At 42.4% G+C, this 23,701-nt stretch overlaps 1 protein-coding gene across 1 annotated transcript in view; it reads left to right on the top strand.

The window, feature by feature from the left end:
• The first annotated feature begins 1,439 nt into the window (after positions 1-1,439).
• Positions 1,440-23,701, top strand: part of LOC144826914 (phospholipase A2 inhibitor and Ly6/PLAUR domain-containing protein-like) — a 33,055-nt gene continuing 10,793 nt past the window's right edge. The window contains exons 1-4 of the mRNA XM_078685372.1: positions 1,440-1,550; positions 6,337-6,453; positions 7,059-7,214; positions 11,521-11,670. Of these exons, the coding sequence (XP_078541498.1) occupies positions 1,499-1,550; positions 6,337-6,453; positions 7,059-7,214; positions 11,521-11,670 (475 nt within the window). The 5' untranslated portion in view covers positions 1,440-1,498. The remainder of the gene's footprint in view (positions 1,551-6,336; positions 6,454-7,058; positions 7,215-11,520; positions 11,671-23,701) is intronic.

The following is a 23,701-nucleotide window of genomic DNA, read 5'->3' on the forward strand; positions in this document are numbered from 1 at the left end:
TCCTTGGTTGCTCCCCATGATGAGTCCCTGTTTATAGCATCCCTCGTAGCTTATTCTGCAACTCTGGAAAACAGACAAAGTACCGACTCTTAATGCATGGAAAGCGAAAATATCCAGGATTCATCCAGGATTCAGGGAAGGGAAAAAAAATATGCATTGAGGTCAGGGGCCTTGAGAAAATATGATCAATTCTGGAGTGCATTTGAATGCTAGTCACTGCGGATTCTTAACTACTTTCTCTTTTATATATGTATTTTTGTAAAGTTTGTTCTTATCAATATCAATATATTGCACAATGCACATTGCACTTTAAAAGAAATATCTTTTCTCAGAATTCGTATTTCTATTACGGTACATTCACAGCCTGCCTCTTTTGTATATTGTGTTATGTATTTTGCACTTTTTAAATCTCATGTGAAAAGCGACATGTACTGTTGTTTTTTTATCTATGAGCTCTCAATAAAAAATGTAAAAAAAAAGTGAGAACTTTCCATTTAACAATCAATGCTGCCCTATACACTTTAGTCTACTTTTGAGGAGCTCATAAAGTGCCCCTCTTTTCTAGCAGCTTACAAAGCTTCCTATTACAGTGGGTTATTGTCACACCTCTGTGCTGGCTGTCCACTCCGCAGTGTGTCTCTAAAGTGAATAATGTGCACAAGATACCAGAGAACAAGGAACACTGAAGAGAATATATAGAAAATAAAAAATTTATGATAGAAGAGTGAAACAGGTCTGTCGTATGCATGGTGTCTGTATCTTCATTATACGTGTTGAATGAATTATCAAACGTTTGCCTCAGTATTCAAGTGGTTGCATTCCACTTTGCATATTTACTTAAAAGTTAATAATGTCTGAATTAGATAATGCACAAAAGTCAAAACATCTGCACCATATCTGGCTGGAACAAAAACACATACGCGGACTTAGTGGGATGAGGATTGGCCCTGGCAATGTGGGAAAGCATGTGGATGCAGTATTTACCACTACAATTTCTTCATGTTTTGCTTATTCTCTGGGAATTTTCCCTGATAAATTTCAGCTTCACTGATCAATCAAAATGTGTCTACGAAAAAGGGTCAGAGATGAGGTCATTATCCTAGGCAGCCAATTCCGTCCCTGGGTCAATACCCTAAGAAGAAATTAATGTTACTCATAATTATGGTTCTTGCACACATTTCTATTTTGAAGAGAACTAGATTTCAGCCCTGCACTTATAGTTGTGGCTTCAGTACAATTTGTTATGGAAAAAAATCACATTACATCATATCATAGGATTTTTTTAGTATATCTCTAAGTGCATCCGTTCACAAGGCAGTCACAAATGAAAAGTTCAGCCACATTATGTTTTTTCCTGTGTACAGAGCTCAGGTATCCTGTGCCCCTCCTCTTCTGTGACAGTAGAAATTACATGCTCTCACCATTAAATGTGCAAAGGACACAGGAAGGTGATCAGGCGCAGAGACTCCATCACCCCACTCTTTACTCTCCTACCACCATGAGGGCCATCCTTGCAGCTGTCATCATGCTCCAGGCACTGATAACTGGAGGTAAGATGGTCATAACCTTCTGTGTTCTTGAAGTGTGTCAACGCGCAAAGGTGCACATTGATACGAAGAAGGTAGTGTTCAGGACAGGGCTTACCTCTCCCCAGAAAACTGCTGTAAAGTGACTTGGCTCAAGCTAACTCTTACTACTATTACATGATTTCCATTTCCTCTCTTCCTCTCCCCCCCTGTATTCGTCTTCTTTAGCTCAGTTTTAAACACTCTTACATTGCAATGGATGTCTCCAAACTTAAATGTTCTCTAGGCTCACCCTTGATGCACTCTGGAGTAGGCTATGACTCAACCTTGTCTCAATGACTTGTAGTCCTCAAAGGATGTCCCACTTTACAGAAGTTCTGCCCAGTTACCCCTTGATAAGATTTTGAGTTGCAGTAACTGTACCCAGGGACTATTCCTGTATCTCTCTGTGACATCAGACTTTGGTGACCTCATGAAACTAAGCACTGTTTGCTAATGAATGTAAATCATCATTAACACGATTTGGATTGTGTTTTCAATATTGATCCTAAACATTGTAATAGGTGCAATGGAAGAATGATCACAACCCCCTTCAGGGAACCAGTTGTCATGGTGACCATTAGATGATCAATAACACAGTTTTGCATGAAAGTTGACTGAAAGATGGAGGACGGCTGCTGCCAGCAGAGAAACAACAGATTCAGAAATCAACGTATTCCTGCCTCATGCTCTTCTGTCCCCAATGTACGATAGAGGGAAATACACAAGGATCCCTCTAGATTTACAGTGCACTCTTGGACGCAGAGTAAACATGCTATACTTGGGAAGGACAGTCTGCTCAGAGTACAGTGTTGGATATTTTTAGTTTTAGAATTTACCTAAACTGATTAGTAAATAGTCAAAACAAGAGAGATGCTGCATTTTCACACTGCTGTCTTGGAATAAACAACCTATTTGTCTTTCATTTATATTTGTATACCTTCCATTAGCTTTTCATTTTAAAACAGTGAGCCTGATTTATTAAGACATTAAACATAGTAGCTGCATTTGTGCAGATTTCTGATGTATACAAATTCACAATGTTTCCAACAGTACTGGTATGAACACGTGACATTCATAACATTCAGAGTAATTAGTTTGTACATTCCAATTTGACATCAGAAAATATATATGCTTATGTATGTTCATGAGAAAAACATTTATTAAATTCATGTTTTGCTTTTCTACATGAGTAAAACAAAAAAAGTCCAGATTCAACATGGCGCCGGGCTTCTCTAAAGCAGCAGATGCTACCTTTCTTCAGTTGATATTGTGTCTTTCCAGACATAACCAATAGGTTTCAGAGGATCAAGCTAGAGGAACATCTACTTTCCACTGGTGAACTAGTTCTCATCTGGTGACCACAGCTTCTTCAGGAACTTTTATTATCTCCATCTTGACATGTCAAGGGTGTAAGCAGGCTTCACTGGCAGGACCTAGACACATGTATATATGAGTGTTAGCGCGTGTCTAGTGCAACTAGCCAATGGTTAGGATCTCTATCCCCTCAGGGTCAAGACACAGCTGCAAAGAACTGTTTCCACAGTCCTCTGTTAGGCATATAGGAGTCAGTAACGTCTCCATCTGTCCCAGGTAGTTCAATGCTGGAGTTGGGTCACATTTTTATTTGTGTAACCAGTCGTCCATTGCTAATAATGTTGAATGGAAAAGAATTAGAATTGTCAGGTTTTTCCACCCAGAACTTGCATCAGTTTGACTCAGTTTGTTTCTGGTGAAATAAATCCTATTGTCTCATTTAGCCCAGTAGTGAGTTGGGGAAATTGTTGTTCCTGAGTTTGGCTCTTCAAAGAACAAAGCTACTCTCTATGATGGCCCAGTTACTCTCATGAAGTTGGAAACATAATTTGTTCCAATACCCAGAATTATACATTCTTGGGCTGTTTTATGCTCGTTGGCTTTTGAGCTGATGCCTAGCTTGGTATCTTGTGCTCTGTCTTTTTTGCACCTTCAGGGCCTCATTTATGAAAAGTGTTGCATTGTTGGGGGAAACAGAGATGCAACACTTTTCAGTGCATTCTCCTCACGACACCATGGATGAGCCGTATTTACTGTACAGCGCTCCTGTGGCAACGATTGACAGATGTGTCAGGAATCCTGACTTATCTGTCGGCTCAAAATCCACATAATGCTGGAGTTGTGCCGTAAGCATGACCGAACTCCAGCAATACATGGGGGAGGACTATATGTATTGCACTCCATCACCCCTACGCCTGCTGTGAGGCAGAAATAAGGTTTTGACGCAGTGGCGTCCTAGGAGTGGTGCAGTGAAATGCATAGATTATACCTGACACAGGTAAAAGGTATCCACGGTTTTACAAAGTGACCAATCTGCACTTTGTAAATATGGCGCAACATGGCACATTATTAACAATGCCACTGCATCAAAAAAAGTGATGCAACAGTGGTACAGACGTGTTGCATGGGACTCATAAATAATCCCTTTACTTTGTTCATGTCCTGAGACTAGTGTTTATGAATTTAATAAGGAATGTTTTTATTGAGCTCTTTGTAAGATTTATCTGTGTGACTCTTTTATGGATAGTGCTGAACCAAATAAAGATGTATTGACTGATTGCAAAAAGTATAAGGCTTGTGTCTAAACTCAACTTCAAAGAGTATGTGAAAACTATTCAAAGCCAAACATACTCACAATTTTACCATCCAAGGCAACTTCGTTTGTTAAACCAGACCTTGGCTGGACCATGAACAGACAAGACGGGGAAATCTGATCCATGCAGCACTACAGCTGAGCTTTGGCAGACTGTAATGTGCAAAATGGCGGCATCTATGGATGCACTGTGACTTGTCCATTCATTGTTCTATACTGGATTACCTGTCTGCTGCAAATTCACTTTTATGGGTCATTGTATCAAAATGAAACAAATAAAAGCCTTAATCAAGATTTCAGTTTGAAAACAGTTTTAGCATCCTTTCTCCAGAAAGCATACACCTCTTACAGCAAGTTACAGTTTAGGTGTCAAATGTTTTACCTTCACACCAACAGTTTACTTAGAAAAGTAGGATAATAAACTAGATTTGGTTCATTGCTGATTAGATACAGAATGTACAACTTTTGATTGATTAGTAGGTCTGACCCACAGGAGAGGTGAGAGGTTCTGTTGTGATCCTGTGTCTTACAGGACAGGACTGGCTACCGGGTGCTTCAGTGGACTGGCAGGGTGGGGGCTGCTTTCACTGCTGGGGCAGGTTTACTAGCTGGGGTTCTGTGGGCCATGTTCCCTCTTGCAACTCTTTTAAATAAACAATGCAACAACACATAGTTTTAAAGTGTGTTTATCCCTTGTTTATTTAGAATGAAACGCCCAGTAGCCAGTCCAGGCGTGGCGTCTTCCAAAGCAGAGACACCTTTCATTTCAGCATGGAAACATGGGTTATTGAACATGCAGCAAGGGATAAACTGTTATTCCATCAAACACATGTTCATAGCATGTTCTTCTGTACTGTAAATTTGTCATAAAGTTATGATAATCCAGATTATGCAAAAACACAATCACTGATTGTTTAGTTCAGAAATCATTCTAAGCTATCATAAACACTATATCCATGCCTCTTTATAATTCTATTATTTCATGTATTTTATTCATTTGCTTTTCAGGCTTCTTTCTTTTTATTTTGGTACAATGTTTGAGGTTCTTAAACACATGCAGCCCAATGTACTAAGGTGGGTGGGTGGTAGATCATATAGAAGGGCGGGCAGGAAATTCTCTCTGCCTGCAGAGTTTTGCCCTCTCTGCATTACACTTGTGATTCAGAGTTGTGGCACAGTTTTTCTTCACGTGCATTTCACCAATTTATGATTGTCTAGTGTGAACGAGACTTTGTGTCCCCTAGCGTGATTTTCTGAGGCTAAAATACCACCTGCCGTGAATTTCTTAAAGTTGGGAGTCGCTGCAGGTCGCAACCGTTGGTGTTGAGAAAGCTGCCTCTGGAGTAGAGAATCTACTTGAGCAGCAGAAAGAAGCGGCGCCCTCCGGTGGACAGCGTGGAGCCATTTACGCTGATTTTAGAGTACTGAACAAGCTCTGGTGCTAAAAATCAGTGCAAGGAGTGCAACGTGCCAAATTCTGCCAGCTCGGGAAAGTCTGAGGAATCTTGCTAAGTTTATGAATCTCTGCCCAATTCCAGAATGGTACTCTGCGTGTTCCACATGCTATTAATCATGTCTTAGTAGATATGGCCCTGTTCTGCTCTCTCCCTTTGACACAAAGCAGCACATCAACTTTGATTGCTGCTCTTTGTTGAGTCAAATGTTAGTAATTCTATCCCTCAGTCTTTACCCGTCTCTAAGTTTGTCTGTCTTTGTCTCAGTGTATTTGTATCTCTTGGTATCTGCCTCTGCCTACTCATTTCCGTGTGTCTGCCTGACACTTTCTTTCCATTGTAATATTTATTCTGTCTCACTTCTTGCTTGTCTCTAGTCTTCGTTTGCCATTTGGGGTTTACGCTCCATCACTTTTCTATGCCCCAAAGAATGGAACTCTCTGTTACATTCAATTTCCATCCTCTCACCACTAGTTTCTGGTGCAATTGTTTTGTATTTATTTTTGCATCATAGTGTGCACCAGAACTTTCTTATCTTCTCCTTATCCCCAAAAAATTCCAACCCAAAGAGTGAAAGTCCCCCCATTCCAGTCACCCAGGCCCATTTTTTACACATGCATTGTTTAAAAAAAAAAATTAAAAAAAAAGTGATATACAGAACTTTCAATTGAATTTCTCTTCTCTGCAGATTGCCTACAATGCGAGCAGTGTTTCGCTCTCCACAACAGCAGCTGCTCGGGTATCATGACTCAGTGCCCTCCTGACGTCACTCACTGCGTCGCAGGCCTAGAGAACAGCACAGTGGGTGAGTGCCACGCGCTGCATATATGTAACATGTGACCCCATTGGAAGCATTGTGGCCATTGATGACGGTGCCTGAAAGCTTCCTGTTTGACCTCCAGAATGACCCGCCCTTGTGTCCCCATGGCACCACCTTCTAATTGGCTAATATGTGCTGTCTGGTCTAAATTCCACATTCCTCACACCCAGAGCTCTTTCTTGCCTGATTTCAAACTCATAATTTGCAAACAATTTATGGAAGAAAACAAGCTCAGGAAGGGCAGAATTGTGGAAATGGATTTAAAGGGACATGACGTAAAGCTCAGTGGTAAAATACCATGGAGTAAGCAGCATTGTGGGTGGAGGGAAGTGTGACACCAATTCATAAAACGTTTAGAAAAATGTTCTGCCTAATTAAAATTGTCATGTAATGAAAAACATAGAGCTATGTTTTAAAAAAAAATGTTAACACATGAACTCTTGCTTGAACACATTAAAGATGAACAAGTAGTGACTGTACCTGTTTCACCACCGGTAAATCACCAGACTCCTTTAAGATGACCATGTATGTGCGGAAACTTATGCTCAGATCTGTTTTATGTTACATCAAAGTATGCATTTTTCCAACAGGGAGTGATGTTATTCTAACTGCGTTCAAGGACTGTCTGGATCCTTCTCAAAAAGTAGCCTGTGGCAGAGATTTTTCCTTCAAAATGTCAGTGAGTTCGTTCCAGCTCACCAGAGTGTGCTGTGACTCCGACTTCTGCAACGGAGGGGATGTGCAGGGTATGTATGATTAGTGACTCCGAAAACTTGTCACACATCGATGGACATGGTACATGTAGTCTGTGACTCCCACATTAGTAATGCAGGAGATGCGTCGGGTATGTGCAGTCTGCGACTCCAACATCTGTAACAGAGGAGTTGTGTATCATACAGTTGGTGACTCTGAAAACTTTAACACAGGGGATGTGTAGAGTACGTGCAGTCTGTGACTCCCACATCTGCAATGGAGCAGCGGTGCAGGGTACATCTGTAACAGAAGGAATGTTCTGTCTGTGACTCTGATATCTATAACAGAGGGGATGCGTAGGGTACGAACTGTTGGTGACTTTGAAAACTGTAACACAGGGGAAGTGTGGGGTACTTGCAGCTTGTGACTCCAACATCTGTAACAGAGGGAATGAGTTGGGTACATGCACTCTGTGACTCAGATATCTGTAAGAGAATGGATGTTCGGGGTACGTGCAGTCTGTGACTCCCACATTTGTAATGGAAGGGATGTGTGGGGTACATGCAGTCTGTGACTGCAACATCTGTAAAAGAAGGGATGTTCAGGGTATGTGCAGTCTGTGACTCCCACATTTGTAACAGGGTGTGTGCATGGTTCGTGCAACGTGTGACTCTGATATATGTATCATAGGAGATGTGCAAAGTACATGTAGTTTGTGACTCTGATATATGTGGCAGAGAGAATGTGCAGTGTAGGCACAGTAACAGAGGGGGTATGATAGGCACAAACAGGCTGTGACTCCGATATTTATAACAGATCAGATGTGTATGGACCATAAAGTTTGTGACTCTGTAAACTGTGACACAGGAGATGTGCAGGGTGCATGCAGTCAGTGACTGGCATCTGTAACTCAGGGAATGTGTAGGGTACATGCAGTCTGTGATTCACACATTTGTAACGGAGGGTGTGCAGGGTACGCGCGACCTGTGACTATGATGTCTGTAACATAGGAGATGTGTAGTCTACATGTAGTCTGTGACTGTGAAATATGTAGCAGAGAGAATGTGCTGTTTAGGTTGAGCAACAGAGGGGGTATGCCAGGTACAAATAGTCTGTGACTCTGATAATAATAACAGATTTAATGTGTATGATACGTACAGTTTGTGACTCTGAAAAATGTAACACAGGGGATGTGCAGTGTACATGCAGTCTGTGACTCTGACATCTGTAGCAGAAGGGATGTGCAGGAAACAAACAGTCTGTTATGCCATCTGTAACAGAGGGCAAGTGAAGGGTGAATATACTTTGCCCCTCTGACTTCTACAGCAGAGGGAGCAGCAGAGTAGGTACAGTAACAGAGGGAAGTACAGGGTAAGTACAGTCGGTAAAGGGGAGTGAGGGTGTGTTTTGAAGGTCGCAGCATAGGGGAGCAGTGGGGCTTGTGTGAGTGTGGTCGGGTGTTTGGTGTTTCCAGGGTGTGTTGTGTGTGGTACAGAGGGTGCAAGAGACACAGGAGAAAGACCCTATGGTATTGTGTGGTGGGCCTCGGCCATAACTCAGAGACAAGCAGCTGGTCTGAGGAGCGTTGGATGAGTGGATGACTATGACAGAGACTCTTTTGACAAGTGCTGTGAGCAGGACCTTGGGATGCCTCACAGAAGGGACTCTTGAGACAATTGCCTCAACAAGGTCCTTGGGATGCCTTCTGGCAGGGACGCTCGAGACAAGTGCCCGGACAAGGTCCTTGGGATGCCTACCGCTTGGACTCTTGAGAAAAGTGCCTGAACAAGATCCTTTGGATACCTTACAGCAGGGACTCTTGAGACAAGTGCCTCAACAAGGTCCTTGGGATGTGTTTTAGTAGGGACTCTTGAAAGAGGTGCCCGGACAAGGTCCTTGGGATGCCTTACGGTAGGGACTCTTGAGACAAGTAAATTGACCCAAAAAAGGTTCTTGGAATGTCCCACTACAGGGACTCTGGAGGGAAGTGCTCAGAAAGGTTCCTTGGGATGCCTCATGTCTGGGACTAATATTATTTGGATTTATGGAGTGCATGGCTGCCCAAGGGCTTTCTAGTGCTAAGAGACTGAATGCTCGGTGAGGCTAGAGAGAAGTTAGTGGTACTGCTTAAACAACCACATTTTGATCGACTTCCTAAATTCTGTTTCCTTACTCAAGATTCACGCATCACATGGTTTTGAGGTAAATGCCCGGACAAGGCCCTCGGAATGCCTCATGGCTGAGACTCATGAAACAAGTGCCCGGAAAAGGTCCTTGGGATGCCTCATACCTGGGACTCTGGAGACAAGTGCCCAGTAAAGGTGCTTGGGATGCCTTATGGCTGTGACTCTTGAGACAAGTGCCCTGGCTGCCTCATGACAGGGACAGTTGAGACAAGTGCCCGGACAATGTCCTTGGGATATCGCACTGCAAGTTATCTTGAGCAAGTGCCCGGACAGGGTCCTTTTGGATGCCTTACGGCTGTGACTCTTGAGACAAGTCCCCTGACAAGGTCCTTAGGATGCTTTATGGTTGAGACTCTTGAGAAAAGAATCCGGACAAGGTCCTTCTGAATGCTTCACCACGCAGACTCTTGACATACATGCCCGGATAAAGTCGTTGGTATGCCTCCAGGCAGCGACTTTAGAGAAACGCGCCCAGACAAGACCTTGGGATGCCTCATGGCAGAGATACTTGAGGCACACAATAAGATAAGAAATGGTCACCGCTAGGCGGACACGGTACTTGTCACCTAGGCAAGGCCACAGGGACATGAACGCCTCCCATTTGGTAGCAAGTTGAAGACTTGAGGATGCAACCCGGTGGACTAAGTGGCAGAAGTAGAGCTGTCATATCAATTGAAAGCGATTTGTGTCAACCTTGAAGGGACTTCATCACTGTAAGAATGCAGGATAATGCAAGTTATGCTTATTAAGATGGAATGAAGTATAGGATGTACACTGTATAACTTGTTATGAGATGACTTGCGTTGCAATCCAAAATAGGCCAGAACTGAGCATGTTGATGACCAATACGATCATGACAAGTGTGTACCAACTAATGATGTGAATAAACTGTGGCAGTTCTAATGCCAGAAAGGTCTTGGTCTGCAGAATTGATGGGAAAGAAGGACTGGCTGGAAGGCCCGTGAGATGCTCGCACAGCTGGTGGGGGAGGGGGTGTTAGTGGGAAGAAGGCACCAGACAGCAGCATCAAACGGTGGGAAAGAGAGACTTGGAGAAGCAGCGCAGAAGTGACAAAGAGAGATAAAGCTTAGAGCAAGTAGCCAGCAAAGGGTGAGTGTAGTGAGAAACTTTTAAAGAGTCCAGAAAATAAGGAAAAATAGGAGTTCAAAGGGCAACACGAGTGGAGAAACAAAAGGAAGCAAGGGAGTGAGAGAGAGGATGAAGTAGAAGGTGAGAAAGAAAAGGAGAATAAGCTGGGGGGCCTTGAACAACACTGGAACTGGGAACAAAAAGGGATGGCCCCAAGGGCCCGGGTGCTAGACAGGCAGGGGTCAAGTGTCAGAAACTTCATGGCTGGTTCCCTCTGAGGCTGCAAGTAAGTAGAAATGAGGGGAGGCTTAGAAAATGGTGAAAAACACCCCTGTGGTGGAAGGTAGACACAAAGAAGAGCAAGAGGGCAGAATGAAGAGAATGTGTAAGAGAACATAGATGTTGAAACACATTTAAAGAAATGAAAATGGGACATTAGATGGGCAAGTCTTCATTGGCCTGATTCACAGTCTTCATTGGCCTGATTCACTAAGGTGAATTACATTTTAAGTAACTGTACAACTTTTAGCAGTCACACGATCTGAGTAGAAGTTACTAATGAAAAAAAAAAAACATTAGTTAGTGCAGCACCATACAGGGCCAACCACTGCTACTGAAACACCCTCCATTAGAAAATAATGGAGGTAGGAGTTTAAGATAAAAGCCTGTAGAACATAATGTTAATTCAATTATTGAATGTTCAATAGTTCAAAATGCAAATACGTATACATTAAGTTTATTCTTACAAATTAGTGTATTAAATAACTTTTCTATATTTACTATTTGTATATATGTGAGTGTATTGTTGCCCTTACTACTCACATACATGAAGCATACAATCAAGCTAGTGAGCTACTCAAACCACACACAATTCTACAGCACTCACTGATAAGAAATCATTTTTATAGACAAACATTCATTTGAGAAATCTGGGACTCAAGAGAGAAATCTAACATTTCTGTAATTGCATACCAAGTGGGGTGTTTAAAGCTAATATTGTGAGAATATGGTGATTGAGACATGACTTAGCACCATTTTTATGAACAGAAATGTGCTTCTCAATTCCTGTCCTTGGTTGTTTCAGTGCCTCCTTCAGACAACACACCCAACGGATACATATGTGAAGATTGTTTCAATGACCAGTCCGCGGACCCTTGCACAGCAACTGGAGTGGTTCAGTGCACTGGGAAGCAGAACTCCTGTGGCAGCTTCTCTGGAACTCTCTCCAGGCCTGGTGAGATTCATTAATTCTGGCAGTTAAGAGTTATATATCCCGCAGCACTACTCTTCATGATTTCCAGCTATTTATTTAGATTGTAATTTAAACTAATTATTTGCAACTCATAGAAACTCACTGAATGTCTTCTAAAGCATCTTCATTCACCAAAGCACAAAGCACACATCATGTATGGATCACTGAAATAATATCGAGTGACAAAATATCGACCTTCAAAAATATCGTTGACAAAATATACTGTCAAAATATCGACTTTCTATGTACAAACAGGTAAGTTCAAAAATATCGAGTTTAAAATATCGTTTACAAAAATATCGTTGTAAAAAATATCGACTTTAATAAAAACAATGTTTAATTACATTAATATAAAAAATTAATTACTAAAATATACTTAACAATACTTAAAATAACTTTTAATAATTAAATAATTAATGAAAGTAAAAAAATAATATTTTTGTATTCATATTTCTTAAAACATATATATATATAGTAACAAAATTTAATTAAATAATAGCCAATAATATTAACGTACAAATACAAAAGAGTAAAAATTACTATTCCCACTCCAGTGGGTGCAACAGTAGGGAAAGCGTTGGATAGCGTAGGGGTTAAAATTACTATTCCCACTCCAAAGAGTGCAACAGTGGATATATGAAGTTACAACGCAACTTTTACAACGCACTACCATTACAAAGAAATTTTTACAACGCACAAACTATTACAACACATGTTTTTACAACGCCGATACCTTTACAACGCATACCATTACAACGTAAGTATTGGTAAGTATATAATATTTTTTTTAATTTAAATTATTTAAAATTAATTTAATATAATTTAATTTAATTTAATTTAATTTAATTAATTTAATGTTATGTTATGTTATTTTATTTTGTATAGCGCTCGGATGCCGCAGCCAAGAGGCGTCCCGGCGCTTTGGAGAGTTGGGTAACACAACACAACAGAAGGCAGGAGACAAAATCTACACTGTAGAAAAAAGGAAGGTTTTCACTGCCTTCCTAAAACGGAGCAGGTCAGGGATTGAGCGGAGAGAAGCCGGCAGAGAGTTCCAGAGGGCAGCCGCCAGCACCGAGAACGAACGTCCACCCATTCTAGCTCTCTTAAAACGCGGTACAATGGCGAGATTCAATCCAGCAGATCGAAGGGTTCTAGCAGGGACATAGTGCAGGATAGTCTGTGAAAGAATAGGAGGGGAGGCAAATTTAAAAATTTTAAAAGTTAGGCAGAGGGCCTTAAACGTAATTCTTTGCTCCATCGGTAACCAATGAAGATCCTGGATGGTTCGACGAGCTGAGACAAACTTCGGAAGGCCGACAAGCATCCTGGCCGCCGCATTTTGGACCCTCTGAAGTCGGGATAGTTCGGCCTGATTTAGACCCAAAAACAGAGAGTTGGCGTAGTCCAATCTGGTAAGAACCAGAGCTTGGACTATAATCTGTCTGGTCTCCGCGTCAAAAAACTTAAAAATAGGTCGCAGACACTGCAGAGTACCTAGACATGCGCCAGCCACGCGCTTAGTGTGGGAGGTGAAAGAAAGCTTGTCATCAAACCACACCCCGAGGTTTCTGACTTCACTTACAGGGCTGGGAACAGGGCCTAGATCAGACGGCCACCATTGATCTCCCCATAACCCACTTTCCCTACCAAAAATAATGACCTCGGTTTTAGAGGCATTAAGTTGAAGCCGATTGTTCGCCATCCAGCCAGCAACAGCTTTTAGCGCTGACTGGAAGGTGGGGGCGTCCATGTTGGAGTCGCCATTAAGTGCCACCGCCAGCTGCGTGTCATCGGCGTATGACACTAAGGAGAGACCGAAACTATGGGCTACCTCCGCCAAAGGCTGAACATATAAATTAAATAAGGTAGGGCTAAGAGCCGAACCTTGGGGAACACCCTGAAGTATAGGGCGAGAAGCTGAGACAAAAAGAGGTGTAGACACTTTGAAGCCTCGATCCTTGAGAAAGGAACGAAACCACTCAAGTGCCACCTCTCCAACTCCTGCCTCCATCAGACGGTGTAAAAGAATCTGATGGGACACCGTATCGAAGGCGGCACTGAGATCCAAAAGGATCAGTGCCGCCGTCTGACCCTGATCCAACATCTTCCTGATGTGCTCCACCACAGCCAAAAGAGCAGTTTCGGTGCTATGACCCGCACGGAATCCGTTCTGGGATTTATCCAGTAGATTCGCTTCTTGCAGGTGAGATGATAGAATTCGATTAGCATGCGCTTCTGCTAGTTTGGCTGGCCAAGGAAGAAGGGAGATGGGGCGATAATGTTCTGGCTTAGTGGGGTCAAGGGCAGGTTTTTTAAGGATAGGGATGACCGTCTCCTGTTTCCAAGCCCTGGGAACACTGCCCGTGCTAAAGGACAAATTAATAAGACCTTGCAAGGCAGGATAACAACATTCAGCAGATTCTCGAAATTGAGCGGGTCTCATTGGGTCATCCGGAGAGCCGGATTTGACTTTTGTCGTCAAAGCTAAAAACTCATCCAGAGTAGGACTAGGAATAATCAACAATGGTTTGAGAACCAGTGATGTAGACAAATTCTCCCTGATGGGGAGCTGAGAAAATGATCTGTAAATGGCCTCCACTTTTTCTACAAAAAACGAGGCTAAATCCTCGCAGTGTGCCATGGAGGGTTCAGTAGCAGCACTGTCAGTCCTCTTGCTTGTAAGGTCCTTACACACCCTGAAGATGACCTTAGTCGGCTTTGTACTGTTCTTAATCTCCTGAGAGTAAAAAGCAGGCCTAGCTGCGCATATGGCCCGATGATACACTCTAGTGCAGGCCCTATAGGCCGCCTTGAGGTCAGTATCATATGTTTTGCGCCACGCGCGTTCTGCCTTTTTACAGGAGACTTTAAGTATTTTAAGAGAATCATCATACCAAGGGCTAGAAGGACTAGATCTAGTCTTACTCCACTTGGCCGGAATAAGCATATCTAGCGAGTGATTTAGCCATTCGCAGAAACTATCATAGCCGCGAGAGACTTCAGTAGGGGGTAGGGGATGGTATTTCATCAAGAGCTGGTGGAAATGCTCTAAATTCAGGTTTCTCCAGGGGCGTCTGAAACTGGCTGGGGTGTTATTTCTCGGGAGAGGAATAGTAGTAATGATACGAATTTCAATCAAGTGGTGATCAGTCCAGGCCATAGGTCTAGGATGCAGCACTGAGATGTTAGTCACAAGATTCGTCAGAACGGGATTTAGTAAGTGGCCACCTATATGGGTCGGTAGTTGTACCATTTGAATCAATTGCAGCGATGCAAGATCTGCTAACAAGCTATGGACCGAGTTGGAGAATGGGACATCCATATGCAAGTTAAGGTCGCCAATAATCGTAAAATTAGCTGTTTTTAAAACTAGGGAGGAAATCACCTCCGGGAGGCTTTGGCGAAAAGCACCATCAGGACCAGGGGGCCTATAAATTAGTAGTCCCGTAAAAGTAAAGTGGGGATTCACTGAGATGTTGAAAAGGGCACTCTCACATCCTGCAATGGTGATGGATTTCCATATGCAGGGGTAGCATGATTTTACCGCAACTGCTATACCTCCACCTCTAGCATTGCGAGGGAGGGAGTGCATGGTGTATCCCACGGGGAGAGCTAGATTCGTGACCGCCATAGACTGATCATGCAGCCAGGTTTCCGTGAAAAAAAAGATATCCGGATCATCATCAGTTATCAAGGAAAAAACTTCTTGGGAGTGGCAGGACAATGATCTGACATTCAGATGTAAAACTTTAAGGGTAGATTGAGTGGGTAAGTCTGCAACAGTATCTTGTTTGCTGTCGACTGGAGGCCTAAGTTGAAAACCCTTAATAGGCAAAGGCAGAGGTAGTTTAAAAGAACAGGTGGGGCACTGATACGGCCCACTGAGGGGATCCAAAGAACCATGATAACAATCTCGTACCTGGTGTCGCAGCAAACACAGGCGCTCAGCAGATATCATCCTGAGTAAGCCGGAGTCCCCTGCCCTAGCCCTGCCTTAGCGCTGACGGGCGCAGACGGGCAGGACTCTGGCGAGACTCAGGCGTAGCGAAGGCGCGACCGCTGCGCTAGACCGCTACGCTCCAAGCGAGCATTAAATAGGCGAATGGTGGTCAAAAGCATTAAATGTAAATTTAATTTTACTTTATTTTTACACTGTACCCCTGTACCCCAAAAACCCAAAACTGACCCTGAACCCTAAAAAAAACCTTTACCCAAAAACCCAAAACTGACCCTGAACCCTAAAAATACCCCTTTACCCAAAAACTAAAAACTGACCCTGAACCCTAAAAATACCCCTTTACCCAAAAAACAAAAACTGACCCTGAACCCTAAAAATACCCCTTTACCCAAAAACTAAAAACTGACCCTGAACCCTGAAAATACCCCTTTACCCAAAAACTAAAAACTGACCCTGAACCCTAAAAATACCCCTTTACCCAAAAACTAAAAACTGACCCTGAACCCTAAAAATACCCCTTTACCCAAAAACTAAAAACTGACCCTGAACCCTAAAAATACCCCTTTACCCAAAAAACAAAAACTGACCCCGAACCCTAAGAATACCCCTTTACCCAAAAACTAAAAACTGACCCTGAACCCTAAAAATACCCCTTTACCCAAAAACTAAAAACTGACACTGAACCCTAAAGATACCCCTTTACCCAAAAACTAAAAACTGACCCTGAACCCTAAAAATACCCCTTTACCCAAAAACTAAAAACTGACCCTGAACCCTAAAAATACCCCTTTGCACAAAAACTAAAAACTGACCCTGAATCCTAAAAATACCCCTTTACCCAAAAATTACAAAAATGTACATTAAAAAAAATATTATATACTTACCAATACTTACGTTGTAATGGTATGCGTTGTAAAGGTATCTGCGTTGTAAAAACATGCGTTGTAAAAACATGCGTTGTAATAGTTTTTGCGTTGTAAAAGTTTCGTTGTAATGGTAGTGCGTTGTAAAAGTTGCGTTGTAAAGGATGTTTCCCGCAACAGTAGGGAAAGCGTTGGATAGCGTAGGGGTTAAAATTACTATTCCCACTCCAGTGGGTGCAACAGTAGGTAAAGCGTTGGATAGCGTAAGGGTTAAAATTACTATTCCCACCCCAGTGGGTGCAACATTAGAGAAAGTAAATACTTCATATATTAATAAATAAATTACAAAATAATATCAATATAAATCTATTTAAAAATGATTAACTATTTAATATAACATAATAATTAATATATTAAAATTAATAATTAACTATAAATATTTCAATTAGTTACCTATTAATACTAATTTATAACTAATTACCAATTAATTATTTGATAATTAAAAATTAATTTACAATTATTTTATATTAAATACAATTAAATAAATGTTATTATTTCATTAATTATTATTAATTTACTTCCCACTCTATTCCCCTATAAACCTACAACCCGCTACAGGAAATAAATAATTTAATTTAACATAATTAGCAATTAATCAATTAAATTAAATTAATTACCAATTACATTTTAATTAATTAACAAATATTATTTAATTACCAATTAATTAAATATTACTACCAATTAATACATTTACATATTTAATTAATTATAATTAAATTACTTCCCACCCTATTCCCCTATAAACCCACAACCCGCTACAGGAAATACATTATTTAAATTTACATAATTAGCAATTAATCAATTAAATTAAATGAATTACCAATTACATTGTAAATAATTAACAAATATTATTTAATTACCAATTAATTAAATATTACTACCAATTAATAAATTTACATATTTAATTAATTATAATTACATTACTTCCCACCCTATTCCCCTATAAACCCACAACCCGCTACAGAATAAAATTACACAATAATTTAAAAAAAATCATGAATTAAAAATAATTTTAACATAAAATGACACATTTCACACATATTATAACATGAAAAAACACTATAAATAATTAAATATTATTTAAAAAACGATATTTTTTACTATCTAGATTATATACTTGGATATTTTCACTTTCTATATTATTTACAGTCGATATTACTTCACTTACCTTAAAAACGATATTTTGGCTGTCTATATTCTGTCCTGTCGATATTTTGTCCAAACGATATTTCAAACTCAATATTCTGTCCAAACGATATTTTGGAGTCGATATTATGTCTGTGCACCATCATGTATATCTACCCTATGTTTGTTTTTGGTTATGTTTATAACCTGGTATCTGATCAGACGGTCTTCATATGGTGCCAATGACCTTTTAAAAAGTGTTTTTTTTATGAACCACAAGAACCACCAAAGACGACATGTTTCCATGCAGCCATTTTAAAGTTATCATTAACCCAAGGTTATAATGCACTTAAGAGTATGTGGTTGGCTGCATCACAGAGCAACCCCAGAGAATAGATTCCGAAGGCTGTAGAAGGGCTCTGCTCATGCATGGGCACCCTCTCACATAAAACCCAGCACCGTGCCTTCAGGATTGATAAGGCCTGCCATTGGGGTGACTGATAGGTTTATAGGTGCAGTGATATAAGGTACATATAGTGAACCTATACCTAAGTAAAGGGTGCATGCACAACCTTAAACAGGTTGCAGTAGCAGACATGTGGTCTCAGTTTGAATGGTATCTCAGGGGTGGCACAATACAAGCTGTAGCCCCTGGGAGGCATCTGGTGTACCTATGCCCTAGGTACATAGTATACCATATACTAGGGACTTATAAGGATACCCCAGAATCCAATCTGGAGTGCCCCTAAAGTACATACAATCAATTTAGAGGAGAAAGCAGCTAGGCTGCGGTCCTGGATAGCAGGATCCAAGCCAGACTAAGTCGCAAACAGTGAAACATCAGCTAAAAGTGGGGGTAACTATGAGAAGCAGATCCTACTCTTCTACACACCACTCCCCCCCAAACACCAGAAGATTCAACTAACCTTGACCAGTTGAGTCTTCATGTCCTAAGTAGAAATATCTGGAGAGTCCATTTGCATTGTCATGGTTACTCCCAGGTATATGTTCCAATATACAATCCTTCCTCTGTAGGGAAATGGACCACCTCAAAAGTTTACAGTCCTCACCCTTCATCTGCTTTAGCCATAAGAGGGGCTTATGGTCTGTCTGAAAAATGAAGTGAGTGCCAAGCAAGTATGGCCTGAGCTTCTTTAGAGCCCAAACCACAGCAAAGGCCTTCCTCTCAATAGCTGTCTAATGTTTATCTGTGGAGGTCAGCCTTCTGCTAATAAAAGCTAATGGCTGATCCTGACCGTCATCATTCAATTTTGATAACACAGCAACTACCCCCAACTCAGATGCATCTGTTTGGACAATGAATTGTTTGGAGTAGTCAGTTCTTTGCAGAATGGGAGCAGTGCACATGGCCTGTTTCAGGTCATCAAATGCCTTTTGAGAGCTAACTGTCCACTGAACTTTCTTTGGCATTCTCTTGGAAGTTAGGTCATTCAAATGGGTCACTATGGATCCATAACCTTTGACAAACCTCCTATAGTACCCAGTCAGGCCCAAGACATCTCTGACCTGAGTCTGGGTGGTTGGAGCAACCCAGTCCACGATAGTCCGGATTTTGCTGTGCAATGGTTGAACATGACCTCTTCAACAAGGTGGCCCAGGTATACAACTTGACTCTGCCCTATCTGGCACTTGGTGGCCTTGATAGTGAGTCCTGCTTTCTGCAGGGCCTCCAAAACATTTCTCAGGTGGACCAGTTGATCCTTCCAGGTGGAGCTAAAGACAACAATATCATCTAAATATGCTGCACTATAGGCTTCCAGGGCTGTAAGGACTTTATTCAGCAATCTTTGAAAAGAGGCTGGTGCATTTTCAAACCAAAGGGCATCACCACAAATTGGTAGTGCCCACTAGGGGAAGGAAATTCTGTTTTTGGCTTTGCATCCTAAGCTAATCTAATTTGCCAGTAGCCAGCTGTTAGGTCAAATGTGGTCAGAAACTTGGCAAAGGCCAAAGTATTTATACGTTCATCCGCCCTACGGATTGGAGTTTTGGGTACCAAGACTACTAGACTAGCCCAACGGGTTATCTGAGGTATCAATCACTCCCAAATACAACATCGTCTGGACTTCAATCCTGATGTAGTCCCTGACATGGTCAGGTTGCCTGCAAATCTTATTTTTAACAGACAGACTGTCCCCAGTGTCCACTTCATGAGTGCACCAGGTAGTCTGACTAGGAGTTAGTGAAAACATATGTCTAAACTGATTAATAACTGTTCTCAATCAGTTTGCTGCTGCTGGTCAGTGAAGCTGCATGCCAAGGCTACACCATCAACTTAACCATCTTTAGGGTTTTGTGAGAGCAGGTCAGGGAGCGGAACACTCTCTTCCTCCTGTCCCTCATCAGTAGCCATGAGCAAGCCCATGTCTGCACTGTCAATATTTGGTTTGAGCCTGTTGACATAGAGACCCCTATGGGGGCTCCTGGGAGGTCCAAGATCCACCAGGAAGGTAACGTCTTCCTTCTGCTTAATTATTGTATGAGGGCTTCTCCACTTGTCTTGGAGGGCTGCTGGGGCCACAGGCTCCAACACCCATCCTTTCTGTCCTGGCTGATAAACAGTCAACACAGCCGTTTGGTCATGCCAGGCCTTTTGCAATTCCTGGTTAGCCTCAAGGTTTTTAGTTGCCTTCTTCATGTACTCAGCCACACTGGAGCGGAGACCTACTGCATAGTCCAAAATATCCTGTTTAGGGGTTTTGAGAGGTACCTCACATCCCTCCTTCACTAGACACAATGGACACCTAAAGGGATGTCCAAACAGATGTTCAAATGAGCTGTACCCAACCCCCTTCTGTGGAACCTCTCTGTAGGCACAGAGAAGTCAGGGCAAATGTATGTCCCATCTGCACCTAAGCATTTCTGGGAGACCTTTAGTTATGCCATTTAGGGTTTTGTTAAACCTTTCAACAAACCCATTGCATTTTGGGTGATAAGGGGTGGTAAATTTGTGATTTACTCCACACTCCTTTCACATAGCTGTCAAGTAACTAGACATGAAGTTTGCATCTCTGTCTGATACTACCTCCTTAGGAAAACCCACCCTGGAAAAGATTCCCAGAAGGGCTTTTGCCATGACAGGAGCTGTTGTGGTTCTAAGGGGAATTGCCTCTGGATACCTAGTGGTATGGTCCACCACCAGCAGTATGAATCTGTGCCCAGATGCAGTTTGAGGTACCATGGGACCAACAATGTCAATCCTAACCCTCTCAAAGGGAACCCCCACCCCAGGTAGTAGTATCAGGGGTGCCTTTGTATTACCGCCTGCCTTACCACTGGCTTGACCGGTGACACAGGAGTGATAAAACTCCTTGCCTTCTTCAGACATGTGAGGCCAAATAAAATGAGGGACAAGCCTGTTCCAAGTCTTGTTTATGCCTAGGTGACCTGCTAATGAGATGTCATGTGCCAGTGTCAATAGGTAGCCTCTAAACCTCAGTGGTACAACCACCCACCTGGTAGCACTACGCTTGGGGTCACTACTCTCTGAGTAAAGGAGTCCATCATCCCAGTAGATCCTATGGGACCCCTGGCACCCCCAGCAGCCTCAACAACAGCAGCCTCAGCAACAGTCTTGATTCTGTGCCTTTTTAGTATCTCTGAACTTAATTCTGTATTGTTCAGTGGTGAAGCCAACCCATTAATCAAAACACTCCTCAAGACTTTGTAATTACCAGCATCCTCTTCTGTAACAGTGAGGAGTTTGTCTTTACCTTTGTCTGCAAAGGAGAGCCACAAAATTGCTGCCCTCTGCACCCGAGGGACCCTCTGTACTTTATAGACAAGTGCAGTTATCCATTTGTGGATGTCATCCCCACTCTGGTAGGGAGGGACAGTCTTGTTCAGGTTCCTATGGTCATGAGTACGTTCTCTATCCCTAGGGACATTGTTGCTACCACCATGGGGCTTTAGGCCCAACCTTTGTGAAGCTATCTCAAGCTCCATTGACCCCCATCTACCTCCAATTGCTCTCTTGTGATTCTGAACTTAGCTCCCTCAAAATCAAGCAGTCAGCAACGTTTTTATCATTAGAATATTCCCTTTTATGAGAACCTGAGGTCCCTCCAGATATTCCAGTATTAATAGATTCCTGAGAAGGCGATCTTGATCTTCTTGGTACACTCTTAACTCTTCCTGGTGGGGTAAAGTGAGGGCCACTGGTGCCTTCTCCCCCACCTGAGCAAAACATTGGATTTTCTAGGTTTTAATCATTCTGATAATCCTGGCTAGCTTTAGAATCCATGCCATAGAAGTTTTCATTTCTTGGCCTTCCCTCTTCTGCTGTCCCACCACCTTGCCAGCTTCATTAGAGCCTGTGGTCTTTCTGAGGTCATCTAAAAGCAAAGCCTTCATGAGGCGTTGCATGTTTGGGTGTTTCCCTGCCTTCAGTAGATGCACACATATTTCTCAACTCCTAAAATGAGAGTTGGTCATACTTAGTTAGCAAGGAGCCACTTGCTTCTATCGTAGAAGACATACTTGTGTTATGTGGTGTAGGCACCTACCTAACCTAGTGGGAACTAAACTCTCTTGAGTTGGAGAAAGGGTATGCTAGACCCTTGACTAACCAACTCCAAGTTCAGTAGAACTTACTTATTCTAGTCTTGATTTATATGTACCTAATACCTTTAGTGGTTTTCAGTTAGTCACTCAAAAAGATTATCTGGTAAAACTAAAGGAAACATGAATCCTAACCGCTGCACACCAATGTGAGAAGTTTGCCTGGTATATGCTTTCCACTAATTAATGTGGGCACCTTGCACCAGGCCAAACGAGCTTTATTGAAATCTATCCTAGTGGTAGCTATGGAGACCAGCCTTCAGGCTAAGTCTCGGAGGAATGTAAAGCAGCTTGTTTTACCAGATCATAACCTCCTGAATGACCAAATGAAAGAAGATCCACACAAGTGTTCTTACAAAAATATGTATTTATCACTAAACATTCTCTACTAATATCTTGATGAGATTGGAGCACAAGAGACACACTATTAATCCACTAGAACAACAGTAAACAGCAAAAAAACAGTGGGCTCCAGGGGGAGACCAAACCATATCCTAAGAACGTGGTGTAACTACCGCAACTTGACTAGAAACAGTGCCTAGAGCATGTAGAAAAGCTGGGACACCAAGGAATCCCCCCAGGGTAGTAACACAGTGGACCCACAAAAGACGTGTGCAGGGTGAGAACACAGGCGCAAGCTCTGTACAAGTCTATGGGAAAGTCACGGTTGGATTTTTAAAAATGAATGACACTACAGAGAGGACTTTAAGCAAACCCTTCAAACTTAGAAGCTTCTAAGGACAGCACCCTTGAAAGTACCAGAGTACCCGTGTTACCTCGCCCAGGGAAGCCATGTGCATAGGTGTCAAGTGGTGTCGGGAATCTTTGTCATTTTCAATGGCGTGATGCTGAAAAGTGCTGCTGACGTTTAGACGAAAAGTGTCCGGTGTGATCCAAGCCTGGATCAGAGCTGAGAAGAACATGAAAGCAGAGGGGACAGAGTCTGGGTCCCTTCAGGGTGACCAGGGGCTCAGTAGACGAATGCCCACTGATGTTGGTGGCTTCAGGTGAGAAGAGGTGAAGCTTGATTCTGCAGCCGCGTGGACCAGGAGACCTCGAGGACAACCAATGTCTACAGGAGAGCTGTCCCAAAAGGATGTCGACTACTGGGGGGGTCAGTGTCCGGATTGAACACCAACAAGCCTTGGCATCTGCAACCCACGCTGTCAGAGGAAAGATGCTTCGATGAGGACCAGCAAGGTCCTGGGGACTCTCCAAGAAATGGAGAGTCAGGGTACATCTGCAGCAATTGGGAAAGCCCACTGAAAGTCAAAGTTACCTTCACAGGGACACACAGGCCAGCGGGCCAGGGATCGCAAAGGGACATCAAGCGGAATTACAAAATACCAGCCCACAGAACACTTGTGGAGTGTAGGCCACTAATTTTCAGGGAAAACACCGCTCTGGGTCAGGACTACAAGTA

The sequence above is a fragment of the Lissotriton helveticus genome, chromosome 4_1 (assembly GCF_964261635.1).
Source record: "Lissotriton helveticus chromosome 4_1, aLisHel1.1, whole genome shotgun sequence".
Lineage (NCBI taxonomy): Eukaryota > Metazoa > Chordata > Amphibia > Caudata > Salamandridae > Lissotriton > Lissotriton helveticus.